At 41.9% G+C, this 21355-nt stretch overlaps 1 protein-coding gene across 3 annotated transcripts in view; it reads right to left on the bottom strand.

Moving 5' to 3' along the window:
- stim1a (stromal interaction molecule 1a) overlaps nucleotides 1-20696 on the bottom strand; it is a 50092-nt gene extending 29396 nt beyond the window's left edge. The window contains exons 1-6 of one of the 3 annotated variants that reach the window (XM_076282601.1): nucleotides 20368-20696; nucleotides 18289-18422; nucleotides 12343-12473; nucleotides 9263-9377; nucleotides 6688-6799; nucleotides 6111-6226 (exon numbers count right to left, since the gene is read on the bottom strand). In XM_076282601.1, the coding sequence (XP_076138716.1) occupies nucleotides 6111-6226; nucleotides 6688-6799; nucleotides 9263-9377; nucleotides 12343-12473; nucleotides 18289-18409 (595 nt within the window). In that variant the 5' untranslated portion in view covers nucleotides 18410-18422; nucleotides 20368-20696. The remainder of the gene's footprint in view (nucleotides 1-6110; nucleotides 6227-6687; nucleotides 6800-9262; nucleotides 9378-12342; nucleotides 12474-18288; nucleotides 18423-20367) is intronic. The other 2 variants (XM_076282600.1, XM_076282602.1) reach the window with 2 other exon arrangements.
- Nucleotides 20697-21355: the final 659 nt, after the last annotated feature.

Raw genomic sequence — 21355 nt, 5'->3', positions numbered from 1 at the left:
CACTCAGCCCCCCATACTTGTTAAAATTTCCCTAAAATAGTCTCAATCGTTTGTGCTACGTTTGTGCTCATTTGTGCCGTTTAAAGTAACATTTGTGCTACTATGTTTTTTAAGATATTCTACGTTATTTGTTACACGTGTGACGTCATCCAGCCCCCCATTAATGTCCAAATCTTTCCAAAATGGTCTCAATCGTTTGTGCTAGGTTTGTGCTGATTTGTGCCGTCAAAAGATACATTTGTGCTACTATGTTTTCTAAGTTATTATGGTTTATTTATTACTCGTGTGACGTCACCAGCCCCCCAATAATGTCCAAAACTCACCAAAATGGTCTCAATCGTTTGTGCTATGGTGCTATGTTTGTGCTGATTTGTGCCGTTAAAAACAACTTTTGTGTAGGTATAGGGAGTTTTTTAAGTTATCACGCTTTGTTACAGATGAGACGTCATCCAGCCCCTCATCAGTGTCCAAATCTCCTCAAAATAGTTGCAATCGCTTTGGCTACGTGCGTGCTGATTTGTGCCATTTAAAGGACCAGTATGTAGGAAATAAGGGAAAATAAACTGTAACCATTCCAAAAATGATCACCATATGTTGTCAGAGAGTAAGGAAACACGATGAATTGAAGTAATGGCTTATTTGACAACATTACTCTAACCCGTAAAACCCTGTAAAACCCATGAAAAAAAATGAGTTACGGGGCGGAATCTCTTGGAATTTTCGTTTGTTTTGAACGATTAATTTTAGAATAGCGTATTAATAATGGGCTAGCGCGTCCTCCTATTTGGGTTGCCAAATTAGCAAAGGCCAACTGTCAACAGCTGTCAGTTGTAGTCATGAACGCCTACGAGAGGCAGGCAAATTTCCAAAATTAAAACAAGAAACAAATTAAGTGGACATCGGAGGAGCTTCCTGAGATGGTGACGTCTTCGTCAAACGAAGAATATCAAGTCTGATGCAGAGCTGGCCATATTTCTCCACAACAGGTAGCCTAGGCTAAACTTCATCTGCATCGCTAACTTCAGCTAAATATGTTACGTTGGTTAGAGAGGTATTTTTTGTTTTCACTGTTTCCGTAATGTGTAGCTGGATCATGGTTGGAGAAACGTTAAAGCAGCTGCAGGTCAACTAACGTTAGCTAAGTCTTCATTACATCTGGCAACCCAGAAGAGGCTCGCGTCTGGTAGTCTTGAGAACGTTCACCAGTGTTATGATTTTGGCCTACAGAACGTTCGGTAACAATCCTACAAATCGCACCTTTAAAGAAACGTTTGTGTACTATGTAGAAGTTGCTTGTGCATAACGTCAGAATTACTGCAACCACTACCAGAATAAACCTGCTGGCCATTAGTTGGCAGCTGCGAAACACCAGCTACTCCATTCTCCGGCCAGTAGCGTCTGCAGGTGTGCACAGCAGTGTGCGTAGGCCTACTGTACTATCAGGCAGCTACGGAGTAGGCTTCGAGAGACTTACAAGAGATAATTTCCCCTGTGTGTGTATATTCACTCCAAGTTGGCCTACCATAACTCATCACTGCACTGTATCCCATATTTTCTAAAATAAACAAATCATTTTATGCATCAGAATTGCAGTGGATTGTGCACACAAGCAGCACTTAGGCTACTTGTTGCTGACCCAAGTCTCCAAGGCCACCGTTGATTTTGCAAACAGCAAAAACAGAAAGGAAGGAGACAGCAAAGCTAGGAGTTATTTCAGATGGGCAAGAAGGTAGGCTAAATTGGTATGTTTGTCAAAATAATGTTTAAACATTAAAGTCATACGACAGTAAACTAAAACTACATTTGTAGCCTTTTTAGCACTTTATAAAGTTGACTAAATTAATAGCTATAAACCTAAGAAACAGCTTCCTTGTGTAACGGAGGCGAACTGAGCTAGCGTGCTAGTTGCCCGTGTAAATCCTCACAGCCCTAACCTTAAGAACGCTTCTAACCGCTGAGTTGGAAGCCTGGGCTTTTAGCTCAGTGGTTAGAGCGTTCGACTCCCATGCCGGTGTGTGTCGAGATGGCGGGTTCGAGGGCCGTGAGCGGTGGATGAATTATGACCTCTGTTACAGTGGTGCCGTGACCCGGATCATGGGAGTGAGGATTTAGGGAGGTGAGTGTAACAGAGGCGAACTGAGCTAGCGTGCTAGTTGCCCGTGTAAATCCTCACAGCCCTAACCTTAAGAAGGCTTCTAACCGCTGAGTTGGAAGCCTGGGCTTTTAGCTCAGTGGTTAGAGTGTTCGACTCCCATGCCGGTGTGTGTCGAGGTGGCGGGTTCGAGGGCCGGGTTTGAGCGGTGGACGAATTATGACCTCTGTTAGACTTGCACTTATGTTTTCTGCTCAGATCAGGAACAACATTTGGTAGGCTAGGCTACAGTTTGGGACGATTTGGCCAGTGTGTGTGAGACTGATGTCATCATAGACATAATATACATAGACGCTGCATTGGCTGCTGGAAACAAGAAATGCGGCCGCCATCTTGGACCGGTCATACTCCTCGTTGCGTTGCAGCAGAAGACACAAGATGCCAGCCCTGTGCAGCATGTTCCTGCTCAAATCGGCGGGCCATCGCAAACAGGTCTCGGGGGATTTACTTTTCACAAGTAAGATTTAACATTACCGTACTATTGGTTGTATTTTGTGAATAGAATATTACCAGAGAGTTGAGAAGGAGCAAGGATCTTTGATATTAATCTTGACTACTGTTTGCACCTGCACCATGACACTCACTCCCTTTAGCACCTCATCAGTCCCGGCCCTGTCACTACAAGCGTCTTATGCTTGATCACCCTCAAGCACATTGGACTTTCTTAATTTAACTTATATAGTGTATTTAGTATTTAGTTTTGTTAGTTTTCTTATCTTTCACTGTCTTTATTGTACGGTGGAGTTTAGTTATATGTTTATACTTATACTTATGTTTACCATTTCTGCTGAAGTGCATGTTGTGTGTTATGTCTGTATGCTACTGAGACCCTTGAATTTCCCCTTGAGGATCAATAAAGTATCTATCTATCTATCTATCTATCTATCTATTACTGTATGAAAATCATAGCCAGCTAGCTGGGCTATGTTTACTCAGTGTTCACCCAGCTATGAACTGAGACTTGATAAGTCATATTCCATAACACTGCCTTAGATTACAGCTGACACAAGAAGGCTATTGTAGAAATAAATCATACTAGATTTGGCCGGCAAATGTTACACAAGTGGCACAGACTGTAGCCTATTATTGGGCAATCGATAGCTGCTACTTGTAGCCTAAGCGTGTTGGTAGCCTAGCTTCACTATTTCCTGAATAAAGTCACTTTTCAATAGCTTAACTTCTTTATTTATCAAGTAGCTTAGCCACACAAGCTACACTTTTGTTGTCATGTGAAATTAGCACAATTTAAAGTAGCTTCCTATGTAGTGAACTAGCCTACTGCTGTGTTTGTGTTACTAATACATTTGACTGAGTGGTAGTTTTGTGTAGTGTTTTTATTCATGGCAGAGTAACTGATAGTTTAGCTCACTACAATTTTGAAGTAGCTTGCACAACACTGTATTATTCACATGTCATTTACCATAACAAGAATAAGATGCCTCTCAAATTCCTTCTCATTCATTTATTTATTTTATATCTCCCCAGAACAACTGCCTTGCTCAAGGAGACTGTGAATGAACTGAACGGTCTCCTCACACCCCTGGAACTGAGGAAGGTGCAGCTCTTCATTGCAGTACTGCAGGGCATCTGCTACACTGTGACTAAATATTTGATTTATGAGCTCCACCTTAATCACCTGCATTCGCCACTCTGTGTCCCATTTTTCCATCGTCTGGTTGACTTAGTCCTCTTTTATGGAGTTTACCCAGTTTCACTATGTTCTGCCATCTTATTTGCCCACCTGCTGTCTGAAGCACTTTTGTTCTCAGCCAAAGTGTACCCAAGCAATTTTAGCAAGGTGGGAACATACAAAATTACATGCACCAGTTGTCGAAATCATAGAACCAACTGCATGACAGTAACCTCTGTCTCACTGAGCCTGTGAAGACACTCCCTGATTCTTTACTGATTGCAATGAACGGTGCTGATCTTAGCAGTTTCTAAATGTTTCTTAATTCCTTTTTATTTAATCTCTTCATTGGGGCTGGAACCTTTCTGTGAACTGTAAATAACAGATGCTGTTGATGAACCCATTGACACTGTACAAGTGACAAGTCACCTTTTTGTCTTGAATTGATGAACTGTTACACTTACTATGCCAAACCAATGCCAAACCAGTGTTTTTTTAAGGATCAGAAACAAACCTACAAACTTGCACTTTACAATATTTATGGAACTTGTCTAACAAATGCTGTTGATATTGAACCCAGTTACTCAATTTCCTTTACTTATGCCACACCAATGTCTGTTCATCAAACTTTATTTTTGATGGCACTGAACTGAAAATGTTAATGGATTTTTTCTGTAAATTTAACTCATTAAAACTTGTATCAAACCAGTTTTTGTCTATGCTGTCAAACGTGGATTAGTTATGTTCCCAGTTTTTATATTGGATGTCATCACTTTATAATAGCCTATATAATATATCAGAATATTCTATTACTGTTAAGCCCACTATGAATATTAAAATACACACAACCATGTTTCCTGTATCATACAGCTTTTCTACTGGGAGGTTTACAACTTATTCTGAGTCAATTTACCCAAGTTTGTCACTAAACCACATAGGCCTACTTGGAATACCCCTCAGATGTCTGAATGGCACTGATCTCACTTAAATGTTTATGGAACCTTTCTGTGAACTGTGAATAATGCTGTTGATGGAACTTTTCTGTCAACTGTGAACTATATTTAACTCATTAAACCTGTATCAAACTAGTTTTGTCTATGCTGTCAAACATGGATTATGTTCCCAGTTTTGATATCGGACGTCAGGTCACTTATCATATATCAGAATATTCTATTACTGTTAAACCCACTATGAATATTAAAATACGCCGAACCATGTGGCCTGTATCATAGCTACATGTATGACCTTTGCAGCAAAAAAAAACGCGTGAAAATCTGTTCGGTATTCAGTGAGGTATGATTAATTAAATGTGCTGACAGCTCATTGCACCAGCCAAACAGATTACACTGAGTGGAGTGGATGACCGATCCAAGATGGCGGCCGCACGTCTCGTCAGCACTAGTAGGGAGTAGCGGTCGATGCGGCGTCTATGTATATTATGTCTATGGATGTCATGCGTAGCAGATAGAACTTGGTAATGTAAAAATATAGTTACAGAAAACACTGGGCTGGGTATCACGTGTAATAAACATAGTAGGAGAAATGTTGGCGCTGGACAATTTACATAATAGCCTACCCTACAAACGTTTATTTAAATGACACAAATCAGCACGCACGTAGCACAAATGCAGCTATTTTGAGGAGATTTGGACACTGATGAGGGGCTGAATGACATCACACATGTAACAAAGCGTGTTAACTTAAAAAACATAGCTGCACAAATGTTATTTTTACTGGCACAAATCAGCACAAACATAGCACAAACGATTAAGGCCATTTTGGTGAGTTTTGGACATTGATGGGGGGCTGGTGACGTTACGCGAGTAATAAATAAACCATAATAACTTAGAAAACATAGTAGCACAAATGTATCTTTTGATGACACAAATCAGCACAAACCTAGCAGAAATGATTAAGACCATTTTGGAAAGATTTGGACATTAATGGGGGGCTGGATGACGTCACACGTGTAACAAATAACGTAGAATATCTTAAAAAACATAGTAGCACAAATGTTACTTTAAACAAATGAGCACAAACGTAGCACAAACGATTGAGACTATTTTGGGGAAATTTGAACAAGTATGGGGGGTTGAGTGAGGTCACTGGCCAGAAAATGTAAAGTTTAATTACTTAAAACCCTTAACAGCACAAACAATATTTTTTACAGCACAAACCAGCACAAACGTAGCACAAACGAATAGCAGTGTTTTTAATCATTTTTGAATAACATGGGGGGCCAGCTTCACGCATGTCTGACTTAACTGTTGCTAACTTGATTATGGTTACAGGAGGAGTGAAGTGCTAATATGGAACCATACGACTTACTCAGTGGAGGTCCGAAAAGGACCGTGTCCAAGGACTTGAGCTGGAGCTTCTGCGCGTGGTTACGGTCCAAGATCTTCAGGACCGTGACCGTCAGAGTGGCATTCTTCACAGCTAACCTGGAGAACCACAGACAAAGATGGATTATGGACTGCAAACAAACACATCACATGTATGTAGCACTATTTACAATTATGAGCCTGCAATATCGTTCCTTAGGCTTCACTGGATTTGGGTGTGCAAAAGTAACATGGTTGCTAGGGTCCCATAGGTTGTATGGGACGAATGCTCTCTATACTCCTGCCTGTTTTATCAACCACAAGGGCAAATGTATAAGTAAGTATAAGTATATATACTCTTTTGATCCCGTGAGGGAAATTTGGTCTCTACATTTATCCCTCCGGTTACAGGTCCGAAGTGCTAACCAGTAGGCCACGGCTGCCCCAAATGTGGCTGATAAGAAGTCCAAAACAAGGTGTATGATCGGGTCATTCGATGTGGATACATAACATCTGATTGTGCTACTGATACACTTCTGTATTGTGGTATGGTTGAATTGGAGCTAGGATTTGTCAGTCACCTGGGCATGGCGCTGCCGTTGAAGTTCATCTTGCGAAAGCTCTCCTCATACTGCGGCAGTTCCACATAGGTGATGAGCCACTCCACCACCTCGTCCACTGTCCAGTTGAACACTGGGGAGCAAGAGACGCTGTTTAGGGTAGTGTGTGACATCATACCACTGCAGTATTTAAGTGTAAGTATAAGTATATAAACATATATACTTATAATATAAACAAAAAACACACAGCACTCAGTGTACACACAGTGAGGTGAAGCACACACTAATCCCGGCGCAGTGAGCTGCCTGCATCAACAGCGGCGCTCGGGGAGCAGTGAGGGGTTAGGTGCCTTGCTCAAGGGCACTTCAGCCGTGCCTACTGGTCGGGGTTCGAACCGGCAACCCTCCGGTTACAGGTCCGAAGTGCTAACCAGTAGGCCACGGCTGCCCCATTTCGTGGGGCCTGACGGCACCCAAGAGAACTCTTCATGTTACAACGGAGATTTTGTGTCCGACCAGCATGATGGGGAAACATTAGACACCTTTACACCCACCTACACAGGGTCCAACAGAATAAATCTCACATAACTCTTCAAAACTCAATCTAATCTCTATGGCTATATAATGCTCATTGGTGACATTTAACACCACTAATATGAATGTGTAGCCATGGTGTTAATATATATAATATATTCCGCTGCCTTTAATGAGCAGAAAGACCGTAATTTACGTAACGTAATTGGCTTATTTGAATTGCTGGCAATCTTTCAGCTTTCATTTATAACCACCCTGCCTTCATACTTACATAATAATAACGCACTTGACAAATGTCAAAGACAAGTCAGTAAGACTGAAAAGTGTCATTCTGAATAAAGTCAAAATGTCCCCTATTAGAAAAGATTAAGATAAGACTACCACATGTATTGAAACTAATAAGAGTATGAGCATCCAGACTGCCAATCTTGTATTTTTGCAATCAAACTACAAATTTTCACCCCGCTAAGGTAAAGAAATAAGGGTAAAGGAGTTTCAAGTTTGGCACACATACACAAGGACCACACAGTCACATAAACCCATGTGAATCACATCACATAAACCCATGTGAACCTATTAACAAAGTTGAAGCCGTTAAGTTGCAGTCTACTGCTTAAAAGTGTGTATATCAGACACTCAAGAAGGCATCCTCCTATCATAACAACGTTTTAAAAGGCACGCCCTGGCCTCGAGTCAAAAAAAATAGTGTGAAGGATGCAGTCATTTGAGTGGAGCCTGGCAAGGTGTCAAGAAGAGGGCCCTTGCGCCTGTTAATGTGCTGTTGCCTGCACGCCAAACCCGGACAGCTCTGGTTTCCTCCCCAGCTACAGAGCCAAGGCTGGAGGAAGAACTGCAATGCAGGGTGAATCAGAGACACCAGAGAGCGAGAAGGGGAGAGAGGGAGAAAGAGAGAAAGAGGGTCCGGGAGGGAGAGAGAGAGCGAGAGTGAAGGAGAAGTTAGGACACTGAGAAAATTAGTCAGTTACTGACTGAAAGTGTATGTGTTTGTTATCTGTGTCTGTGTCTCTCTCAGTGTGTCTCTCTCAGTGTGTGTGTGTGTGTGTGTGTGTGTGTGTGTGTGTGTGTGCGCGCAGAGAGAGGCAGCATAAGTCAGATCTGCGTTCACTGACATGCAGCACAGCACACCCCAGTGCAACCAAAGGAGGGGGAACAGATAGCGCAGTAGGCAACTAAGAGCCGTTGAGGGAGCCAGTCTCAGCCAGGGGGCTTATCGTGAGGTGTGAATTTGTGAATTCATGATGTGAGATAACAGTGGAAAGCGAGGAAGGTGTGTGTGTGTGTGTGTGTGTGTGTGTGTGTGTGTATATATGTGTGCGTGTGTGTGTGTATATATGTGTGTGTGGAGTCTGGACGCAATCCTATCTGTGCCGGTCCCTGTGGTGGTGACAGATTCAATGACGCCACTCATTCACTGTCCACACAGCAGCCAGTATGACCCCCCCTCACGCTCTTAACTTCCCACACTACAGTGACATCTCATGAGGCCTGTTTCCTCGGCCTGTCTCAGTGATTAGTGATAGCGAAAAGGGACACAGTAAATAAAATGGCTAGACTTGACATTAAAGGGATATTGAAATAGCTGGGAGACGGAAAAGAAAAACAGAGACAAACAGAGACAGTCAGACTGACAGACAGCCAAGGAAAGAAGAAAAGAGGTTTAAAAACAAAATAAACAAAGAAAAGTAAACAAACAAAAAAAAAACATCACTGCATGCTAAAATATCACAGAAAAAAAACATCACAAATTAAAGAACAAACTTAAATAAAGAATAATAAGAAAAATTGAAGTCACAAGGCCACCGGAGAAGCGCTGTTGTAGAGCTGGCCACCCTGGCTGGAACAAAGTGTCCTGGCCGAGAGAGTGTGCTCTCTGCCACAGAGCCCTTCTTATGCAAACAGATGCAATCAGCCTGCTTGGCCCGAGGGCCAGCTCATTCTCACTTCGTGGCAGGAGACGGGGCAGGCGGGCAGACACACACACACACACACACACACACACACACACACACACACACACACACACACAGCTACTGGACTGTACCTTCCGAGCCTTTCCACACATTCCACAGGTCTTCCACACTGATGAACTGGTCATCTCCATGGAAACTGTTGTGCTTGGCTTTAGGGTCATGGTAGTTCAGGTCCTCTCTTAAGAACTGAAAGAAAGAGAGAGAGAGAGAGAGAGAGGGAAAGAGAAAAAGAAAAAAAGAGAGAGACGAGGAAGAGAAATTGAGCTGTCAGTCATATCTATGTACATGGTCGTGCAAAGCTTCACAAATGGGAGAGAGTCATGATGTGTTTTGGCAATCTGCAGGGGCCCATCCATCCGCTTCCCTCTCCGGCAGCTGCAAACTCATTTCCTGTGATTTTAGCTAACATTGTGCCGCTGAGAGGGATCTCTGTTACTGGTTAAGCTAGCACTTATAAAAGGGGAATTACAACTATAAGCAATAAAGATCCCCTTCACACAAACACATAAGCGCATACACACACACGCGCACTCACTCAGACGTGAACTCTCCGTATGCATGACACACACACGCACGCACTCTCCGTATGCATGACACACACACGCGCGCGCACACACACACACACACACACACACACACACACACACACACACACACACACACACACACACACACACACACACACACACACACACACACACACACACACACACACACACACACACACACACACACACACACACACACACACACACACACACACACACACACACACACACACACACACACACACACACACACACTCCTGAACTCCGTGAACCGGGTCACAAGGCCTGGGTGAGGGAGCGCTAATGGAGGTAGTTGAGGGAAGTCTGACCTAATAAACCACAATTAACAGAGGGACCCTGGGGCTGTAAAAGTCACTGGGCATAACCACACACCTACAGTAACGATCGCATAGGCACTCCCTCTGGTCTGGCAGACATGTGAAATGTCTGAAGTGCTCCGGAGACCACCTTTTATATGTGTACAAGGAACAGCACACGAACATCACAGAAGGTTCTATTTTCAACGACACACTAGGACTTCGGAGGCAGTAAATGCCTTAGACTAGAGTACACGACCAGTGAGCACACATGACCGTGAGCCAGACTCACAGACTCCTGAATAGGCCACTGCAGAGGCCGGGGGGCAAAATAGAAAGCCCAATCAACCAACTTCAATCTGCTGGACTAGTGAGTGGGCAAAGGCCATGTTTGCTTGGTGGCGTGGCATGGCATGGACCGATCGATAACCGGCTGTGCTCCGGAAAGGCCTTAGCAGAGTTCATGGAAAGTTCATATGGCCAAGGATGCTTCTAACTGTTGCTGAATGCAAACAGCATTTTGAGCACGCTTCTGGGTTTTCCACTGTGTTTTAAGAAAGAGACATTGCTGGATGGCATGGTCTCTTTATTATTATTTAACAGCCTAAACATGCTATTGCCAGTTGATACTGGGGAGCAATATTAAGTTCCTTCTGCATTTTTAAAGGTTCAAAAGTTAATGGCTAACATAAAAGGACATTTTGTGAAGAGGGAAAAGATAAAAATCTTTTCAGAGTGCTGAATGGTATGACACAAGGGGGTGTTGCATCGTTTAGAGAACTAGCAAGGTCTTGCTTCAGACATAACATATTAGGCCCACAAAACTAGCTGAACATGATGCATGCTGGACTTCTGCACAATTCAATATTGTGCTCTGCAAAAGGTCAAGCTAGGTAAGAGGAAGGTCACTCATGTCAGGGGACTCAGCATGTGCCCCTACCACTCTACCTTCGCAATTGACCATTACAGGGCAAATCTCAAAGTACTCCTAAGCAAAGGAAGGAAGCCAGATTTTCCTCTTTACATCAAAGAATTCTACAGCAACAGCCCATTGTGAACAGCAATATGTGGCCCAAAGCTTCTTCACACTAAACACAACAAGGAGGATTTCCCTCAACTGGGAATTGTTAGATCACTGCAGAGCAGTCAGCGTATTTAATCTCACAGTTGGCAGCGAGGGGAGATTGTTGTAGGCGGTTGTGTGTGTGTGTGTGTGTGTGTGTGTGTGTGCGCGTGTGTGTGTGTAGTTCGTGGTGGGGGGGTGAACAGAGGCAGCATTGCATTGGTCAGGGCCCAGCTTGGAAGCGTGTGCATGCCTACTTCAACGGGGCTGGCTGGCTCGCCGCCACTGTTGGCTCCCTTCGCACGTTGAGGAGGCGTGCTTGGAATGGCGGCTTATGCTACGCCCGGTCGGAGGCTGCTGTAAAAGGAGCCGTTCGGCTCAGATCGGTACCAGGGAGAGAGGGAGCGAGCAGCTGCTGGAGCTCTGGGCAAGCAGAGGAGCCGTTAGCTTTTGGCTAATAGGTCGGAGCACCAGGCTGACGGAGGAGTGGAAGCATGATGACGGTGGCGGCCGCTCTATCCATCTGCAGACGGATTACTTACAGTGGCACTCTGGCCGGCCCTGACCTTTCCCGGCATTCTGAATGCCAGAGCATTCGGTCACACCCGTAAAGGAGAAGGAGGAGGCGGCGGTGGTGTAAAAGGTCCAAAACAGGAGGACCCCCTCCTCACAAGGAAGATTAAGGGTGAACCATTACACATCTCACACACACACACAAACAAAGAATTACACACACAAAGCCCTCAAAACTGCCACAGCACAGTGTACACACATCTAAATGGGCCCTTTAATCTCATTTATGGTTTAAAGCCACGACATCTCCCAAGCAGGAGTCAAGCAAATTAAAGAGAACTGGTGTAAGTGACATCTCATTATCCCTTGCTAACCTTACACCGTTCAATCCTATTGGATTTACGGGGATTACTGTAGATGAGGCACATAAAGCGCAACTGAGACTAGGAAGAGACAGGAGGTTGCAGGTAAATGCATGAAACTGGTGCAGTGCATTATTTCTTCTGGAGGACGTGCCTCCCACACACTAGGAGTCTAAGTGACTGACAGGAAGACTATATGGTTTCAACATTGTGGTTTCGAGGTGGCGGGTTACTGTCTCTTGAGCGCGCCAAGGCCATGCGGCTGCGCGACTGACTAAGGGTCAAGGTGACTGACAGGGAGGCGATCTCTGCCTATTGAGCGCGCCAAGGCTGCACCGCTGCACTTACCCCATCCGTCTCCAGCACGTCGACGTTTCCGTTGGCATCGTCATCCATCTGCTTGTGGATGCTGCAGATAGCCTCGTAGCTGAGGATGGCATTGACATCCTTGCACAGAGGCTTATCAATGCGACAGAGCTCTGGAAGAGAGAGAGAGAGGGAGGAAGGGAGGGAGAAAGCGTGAGAGAGAGAGAGAGAGAGAGAGTGTAAGACAAACAAAACCAAAACCATAAATACCAAAGGTGGAATACTATATTTTAAACTATTTAAAGCAATGCAGTTGCAGAGTGATCCCTTTGTCAACCTTTCCACGGTACTGTTTTGCAATCGTCTATTGTTTCAAATCTTTGGCAACAATACTCAATCTAAACAATCAACAACTAGTTGATTAAATAAATCAATTGTAAAGTATGTAATGGCCATGTTCGAGGAGCATCCCTATTTGGTTATCAAAGCCACACTGCAAGCATCCCTATTTGGCTATCAAAACCACACTGTTCAACCCTACTATGCTTCCATTTACATATAAACACATGCCTGCTGTCACCAGATAAAAACTATATGAATGGAGAAATTGCTTTTAAATTTGGCAGATAGAATCCAAACAATCCAAACCAGCATTTAAAAAAAGAGAAGCGTGTGAACATTACAGCTGTTCAGTTATAGCAGTAGAATTGTGGATGGTCCTTTTAACACATAGCCGTCAAGGTTACACCAGCCACACGACTACTGGCTGTGTGAGACACACACCTACTTCTGAGCTTAGAACATGGCTCTATTTGTTGAGAATTATCAATTAAATCCACATATTTGTACTGTCTTCCATTTGCTATGAGCCAACTTTTATGGGCCTTTGTGTTGAAATAATTACTTTTTTTCCCTTCGCAATTGTTGCATCTACTTAACATAACTAAACTAATCTTACCGTATATAGCAGGAGTTTTTATCATTTTAATGTAGTATATGTGAAAGTGTTTGATAATGCAATGTACAGTAGTCACCGGTGGGCAGTGATCTTTAAAAGAAAATACATTTTGGTCTTAGCTAAGCTTAAGTCAATGAGAAAGATATCTGGAAACCGCCTCAAAATAAAGCATTTATCAACAGTACCACAGAATAAACAAAAACTAGGCATAAAACTACTAAGTGTTTGATACTCATAATATAAAAATTCCAGCAAAAAGCTCAAAGGCTCTAACGCTGGTCCCTAGAGATTCCTTAAAAACCCAATAAGACAAGAGGACATTTACTGCTCAAACTACAAACCATAGAGCCAGTTAAATATACCAGCAGCATCAACTAAAACCAGCCTGTAACTATTTTTAGACCCCAAAAGGCCATACAGCTGTCGAGTTACCAGAGAAAGAGAGAGCAAGAGAAAGAGATAGTTGGGGGAGAGGGACACATAGGATGAAAATGGAGATGTTGGTTTACTAATACTGGTTGACCGCTTGTTGAGCACCATTACAGGGGTTAAATCTGTGATTAACCGACATAAGAATCTGATCTAAGTTTTATGGGATAGATGTGAATTAAAATGGCGCAACAGTAGACTAAATTTGCAGCCTCCGCTTGATGTCCTGACTGCCGAGTTGGATGAAATGTGTCTATTCTAAGCATATTTTTGGCCTTTTTGCCTTTATTTAGATAGACTAGTGAAAAGTGACAGGAAGAGAGGGGATAGAGAGAAGGGGCGGGATCAGGATATGACCGCAGGAGAGATTTAAGCCTGGGTCACCATGGACACTTGGAACCGAATGTGTTACGGACGCTGCGGCTACTTGTGCCACAGCTCCAACATGCAAGGGGTCTATTAAGCAAATCTGTTTCACAGAAATCCAATTTAGGGTCATTAATGGCTATTCAATAGCATAGTCATGAGTTTCGGTAGATGTAACTGCAAGAAACGTTTTATTTTAGAAGGTGGATAATAACTGAATTAATGAATACTTGTTGGTTTTCATGTATGCCAGACCCAGAGTTATCTTGCATGTGCCACTGTAGGTAACACTACATACAGCTCGAATCAGTTAAGAGACCACTGCGAATTTGAATATGTCCGTCAACTCATTTGAATGTCTCAGCAACCATAGGATGACATCAGAAAAATGTGCAGTGGTCTCTTAATTTGTTCCAGAGCTGTACGGTCACGTCTCTGCTACTTTACAGCAATATACCCAGGGCTGTACAGGTTGCACATCCTACAAAACAAGTTTTCTGCTACCGTCTGTATGGACATGATGGGACGGTTAATCGCATACACAGATGCATTTCATACACACTTTTTGACATCTCAGTTGGTACCCTCCAGATTAACTGAAGGTGAATATTATGACCTTTACACATATTTGAAACACACATAGGTGAATATTACATTATCACCCAGAGAGAAGAAGTACTCTTTTCTGATTAGCTGGTAGGGTGACAATTAAGTAAGGGATAACGGCCACTGGTGTCCTGTTATACAGAATTAATGGACAAGGGCAAGGGGCAAAAAACTCGACGACGCGCAGTGGCTATTTTAATAAAATGAACATCAATTTCATTTCAACCAAAAATATTCTAAACTCATTTCATTTCTCGTCATCAAGCAGACCTTGCATGACACTTCTTTTTTCCAGCAATGAGATGTTGAGCACACAACACTGTTTTGTTCATCGTATATAAAAAACATTATTACTCCACATTTGACAATAACTTTGAAAACATTCATAACATGTCACAGGTTACATTTCCAGCCATATTCACATACAAAAATGAAAGATGGAACAAACGGATTAAATGAAAACCTTATCAGATCAAATTAACTACAGAGTAGCTTGTTGTAAAACAAACACACTATGGTGATTTGTTTTGTCCAATTAGGTCTGTAAATGGAGATGAATTTCATGTCAGCTTTATCCTGCTTTTCAGCCCTTACTAAATTTGTTGAACATCAATGGCAGATATTCTTACTATGCATCTATAATATGGACACCTCTGTTATGTTGAGCGTCTTACTAATGACTACTGTGCAAAGCTGTTTTAAATGAGTGTGAGCTTGACTGAAACTGACCTTTTTATAATTCCAGTTTTCTCTCTCTGAATAACATGGCCAAAGCTGGGTAAAATGAAATGTAAAGATGTCCTGTCGCTGTGACATTTTACAGAGGGAACAGACACACCAGAGTGAACATCACAAATGGTAATTATTAACTATGGTGAGAAAGAACACTGCTTTGTCCACATTTTTTTCCAGTTGTGGTATCCTAATAACAGTAGCATACCGTGCTGTGGCATAAATAGAGCATAGCCTAACCAAACCATGAGTCAGCAAGTAAAAGCATTCAAGGTAAGAAGCAAGATCTCTGAACTGAAGCCTCATTCACTTATACAGCTACTAGCGACAAGAGACTATGCGATGTAGATGTAATTCAGCAGGCGAAATAACCACTGATGATGTGAAACGTTTTAGTGAAAAAAGACTATTTTAACGTTTAGTTAAAATACTTTGAACTTTTGAGGTGACAAGTCACAAGCGACAATGAATTGCCATATGTGAACGGGGCTTGGCTGTATGCATCTCTCTACTCATCTCAGGTTCCTACCAAGTGTATGGGTGCAAGCACAGAGCAGGAGATACAGTAAGAGGTAATAACGAATCTAATAAATATTTCAGCCGGTCTCGATCAACCGAGTAGAAATCCTGTGTAAACACACTCCGACCGACTCAATTAGGGGTGGACACACTTTCCCAGCGTACAAAGAGGAATGGACAAAATCACCATAGCCCAGTACAGCTGTCCCCCTTATTTGACGGTGCTATGATCTCACAACGGACTATGTTTAATGGGGGATGCACACTCTGTCTATTCTTGGCACTGCAACATTTAGACACAATTGTAAAGTACAGATAAGGTTGAGGGCCCTGTTATATTCAGGTCTAACACTCAACAATAATAAACACAGCCACAGAGCTGGTAAGGAATCATGTTCAGAATACAGATTCTGGTTAGGAAAGCTCATTTAAATCAACATCATTATCAATTCCACCTTCAAATGCATCTAAACAGGCTCAGGTTAATACCACATCGCCAAGTACTATGTCTTTCAAAGCATCAATGTGAATGAAGCACAATAGACAATATACACTGAGACAATGGCTGAAGCAACATGAAGCAAGTCCGCTATATGGTTACTTGGATCAGAAGAGACTGAAATAACTGGAACAAAGTTACCCTCCAAGAAGCAGGTTTCATGTGTGTTGTAATATTACTATAAAACATTGAAAAAAAACTTCATGAAAGTGCAACATTGGTGATCAAAGAAGTCTTGGTATTCTAGGACAAGGCTAGGATTCCCGTTCGTCCCCAACATCATGCCATAAAACAACTGGAAACACGACAAATGGCAGAAGCTGAAGAAAAATGCCAAGAGAACTTCTGATACTCAGCAGTGCAATGTAGAGGCCTTCACAGACCAGTTGGGAGACCTGTTTGATATCGCACATCAAGATGCACTCATTCATCTCAAGAATCCAGAAGATAGAGACTTTCTTCTGGCCCAAAGAGAAAAAGGACGTCCCGGGTGTACAACTGTACAATATGATGATACAATTTAAATATCTCACTTTCTCCTTTGGCCTTGGACACTGACTGAATCTGCTCCTTGTTATTTTAATTCAATGATCAAGATATACATCCTCAACCGCCCACTGCGGTCTTCAGATGAGTGTCTGTTGTGTCGACCAGTCATAAATGCTAGGTCAAATTCAAGACTCTTTTCCTCAGTGGTTCCATGTTGGTGGAATGAGTTGCCCAGTCTCTCCGTTCCTGTGATAGTTTTGGGTCATTTAAAAGGGGTCTAAAGGCATATCTGTTCAACATGCACTTAGTTCTTTAAGCGCTTCTTATGTGTTATGGTTTGTAAAATATGATTAATTTGACGTTGTTTACTATTGATATTCTCTTTAATGTAGTCTTACCATGTTATAGTTTTTATATTATTGAATGAAATGATATTATGATATGAAATGTGTTTATTTCATTAGGCTATTGATTTAATTGACATTGTTTATTATTGCTATTCTCCTTATTATATAGTCTGACCAACAAATAATATTGCATTTTATTTTGTTGTGCGTTCTTAAATGGTACAATTTCTCCAAAAATTTGCAATTCCGGAAATATTCAAAGGCCTTGAGCTACCTCTAGATATTGTAGGAACAATTCAAAATTTCGCACAGTGTGTTTTTATTGATATCCTAACACATTTAGGGGGTGAGAGTTGAACATTTCCAAAAACATTTTTTTTACCCCATATAAGGACCACCCTATTATTAGGCTATTTGCCTGTGCATTAGTTAATTAAACTTAACTATAGGTGAGGATATGATAATAGACATATAGTCCAGAAGTCCATGCAAAGTCAAAACATTTCAATTTAGGCTCAAGAGGGCATCATAAGAAATACAGAAGATTAATTACGGTCAACCTCTCAATCTCAACAACCACTTTTTCCAGTAGCAGCCTAACCAGTATCAAAAATTAAGTAAAGTCTGTTGTCTGCATAGAATTTACAGTAAATGCATTAGTCAGTTTGAACTCCAGCACGTCAGTAAATCTTACCAGATGAGCAGTGTCTTGTTTTTTTATACACAGATAGCCTTTTAAAGTTGCATGGAAAATAGGCTGTTTGAAATCGGACAGTTGAGGTGCTGTTTAAGTTACATTGTTCTTCTTAGTACATCTAGTCATCTTCTTTCCCTCCACAGTCTATAGCTTACAGCACGGAAATACAAACCAAACTTCAAACTTTATTCACACCAACATGATGAAGCACGGTTTTTGTGATCAAACCAAGTCTACTAAAACTTGGAGTTTTCAATGGGTTTTATTCAACTACAATAAATGGCTAATAACGAATTGGCTTAAAAATCTTAAAGTAATTCAAGTAAAGTAATTTAAGACCACTTACCTGACACACTACTGTCAGTTTGCTGCTGTTCAGCATCAACAGAACCTTGCTTCTCCATTAAACTCTTGCCCAGCAGGCATAGACAGAAAATCCACAAGGTGACCGATTTGCTGAAATCCATAGTGGGGATATTTCTGGATTTAAATAGAAAAAGAGTGGATTAAGGGTTTATGATAACAGGATGAAGTGAAAATTAAACTTATATTCTACCTTCAAGACTTACATTCAGCTTTCACATTGACAAAACATATAATGATTATATGATTGTGTCATATACTTTGCCTTTAATAATGTAGAACAAGGCTAAACACAATGCTGTATTAGTTCCTCATCTAGGCTACTTATTGACAGCTCATCTTCTAGCCATGCATGGCCTTGTTCCTGTCTGTGCCATTATTACACCTGCTTGCTATTGCACTCATTGGCAGGCTCTCATCACCACCCACAACATTCAAACAGTGCTGAGCTGTAAAACAATCCCTTACAAATTAAAAGATAAACAGCGCGCCCCCCACCCCCGTCCAAAAAGGAGCTACTGTCCTGGTGTGAATATTTTGTTGTTGCATCAGAGGAATGAATGCAAAAATGTCAACAAAGATCGGGAAAAAAAATGCAGGGAGCGGAACATTGCTTCATTATGGCAGTCCAAATAGAAGTCATGACGCATCACTTGGCAACTCGATAGACACATGTATCAACTTGAGCCACCACTGTGAGGGTTACGCAAGGGAATGTAGATTCCAGTCTAGGACCTACCTGACAAACAACATGCAAAAGCTTTTGAACCAATAAATTAAACAGTTTACCCTATGGTTGAGAGGCTATAACCACTGGGAAGGTGAACCTACTAACGTTAGCTAATAATCTGAGTGGCTAGCCCGTATTACATAACAGGTGAAGACACTGTTGTTGGCTGATTAATGTTTCCCAACGCAAGTGAAGTGAAGTGAGTTATTACATTTACTTTGCTGATTTATCCTACAGTATGTGTCAAGGTAGTGAGGACTCACTAACTAGCCCTTAGTTAGAAAGGAATCAAAGAAAGGCACCCACTAATATTGCAAAACGGGCACGAAGCCAAATTGTGTGATTAACCTAACGTTACTATGCGTAATGTTACACTTTATGAATGTGCATGATACCATGGCTAAAGATAACTAACGTTAGATTCTAGTTGCGTTGCAATCGACGCCGACACGATTAGGTGAGAGAATTTGACTAGAAACGAAATCCCCAATAACTACCGTAAAAGGACCAGACGAAGGTTACCTGTAGTTACCCGTATAAAAAAGCCTTTAAATTTACAGCTTTCACACAGCTGGCGACGAGCTACAAGTTAGCAATATATAGCAAGCCAAGTTTGCCAATCTCTCTCTAACGTTAACTAAAATATGTGGTGACGTTAACGTGTGGATTTTAGCTAACGTTAGCTACCTTGGCTATAACGTTAGCTAATGTTATATCGAATTCCATATCAAACGTTACCGAGATAGCCGAGATCCTCAATTGCCGCGTCAACACTCTCTGGAGATACCTTATTGCAGCAAATAACTTAATATTAGACTCAAACATGTAATAACATAAGGCCAGTCAACTAACAGTCCCAGTATGTTCATGATGTCACCTGTTTGCCACATAGTCTAGCCAGTTTGTCTGTCATATAGCAAACGCTAACGTTACGTACGATTGCGCTTTGGGACAGATGGTACTGCTACTCGATACCTAGCTAAAGTGCTCTAATATCAGTTAGCCAAGCTTGTCGAAATTGTTTACTACCTTTCGTGTGCTGCACTGAACTGTCACCACCGACAATATCACCTATCAAGCGTCTTTCAATGTGGTTCGCTGTTCAAATAGATTCTAGTCTAGGACAAGCGCGTCAGGAATTCCATCTATCTAATTCTACCATTAACATCACGTTAGCAAACGTAACGTACGTATAACGATGGACAGGGTTTAACGTTACTCCGTAAGGATTGCAAAATAGCACCACCAAAAAATGTTATCACAAACAAAGACACTCAGAAAAAGGTCCAGTTTAACCAAATGCCCTAAAAGAGAACTTACACTGCTACTTACTTACTTGGGTCTTGCCAAATCCCTTGATGTGAACGTAACGAGAGGCCGCTTGTTGGCTGGTCCAGCTGACAGCTAGCAGCGGTGAGCTATATGGTTCCCTAGCTGGGCTCGTCCTTTCGCTGCATGGTGAAACCTCACAGAAGTCCTCTTGAATGGAATGTGAAGATACAGATTCCCCAAAGAAATAAAAGTTGTTCCTTTGTATGAGTCCACACAATTCCAGCACAAGCTTTCAAAGATTTATCAGGTCAACGAAGCTGCAGCCTCCACTCCTGTCGCGATGCAGCAGCTCCTGCGCTTCATCTCACAACGTCCTGACTGAAAACTGCAGAATGCGCTTTGCTCAAGTTTGCTATCTTCACCACCTCCTAGTGTAGTGGAGGAGAAAGAACATAAGCAATGAAATTGTCACATTTGAACGTAAGTATGACGCCACCCTGCGGCATAGGCCTATATTTAACTATGGGTGCTAAATATTCAGAATAATGAACTTCTCCCCACCTTCCATCTACGACATCCTGATGTAAAATCTTTATTTACAATTGTGTAATTTACGAACAGGCTATATTTTCCCAGATATTGCTAGCCCAACTTAAAACACGTATGCCTAATGTGGACAAAAGACGACTGAATTTGCTAAAAGTCGCTGACTAAAGCACTGCAAATAATTCTGGAGGCATTATAATGCATCAGGCCTGTTGACTAAAACCAGGGAGTTCACCTCGATCGTATAGGCCTACGCAAAACTAGCAACCATGGCCATTATTGAGTAGCCTATCTTATATGCAATAGGTAGGCTAAGATTTTCTGAAGCTTTATCTGAAAGATGGAGTGTAAAATGCCGTTTGATAGACTAGGCTAACCTTAACAATCATTTAAATAAACTGAATTTAAAAGTAGTATTGGTTAATGTAATCTAAACTGATTAGACTAATTCAGCCTGTTTAGGTAGGCTATTGATCCGTAGGCCTATAGGCCTGTGGCTGAT

This window comes from Alosa pseudoharengus, unplaced genomic scaffold, assembly GCF_046254945.1.
Source record: "Alosa pseudoharengus isolate Yale_2024_CS ecotype anadromous, Long Island Sound unplaced genomic scaffold, YU_APseudo_1.1 YU_APseudo_1.1_scf_13, whole genome shotgun sequence".
In the NCBI taxonomy this organism is placed as follows: domain Eukaryota; kingdom Metazoa; phylum Chordata; class Actinopteri; order Clupeiformes; family Clupeidae; genus Alosa; species Alosa pseudoharengus.
Note: the sequence above shows the minus strand (reverse complement) of the source record. Positions and strands in the feature narration are given on the sequence as shown.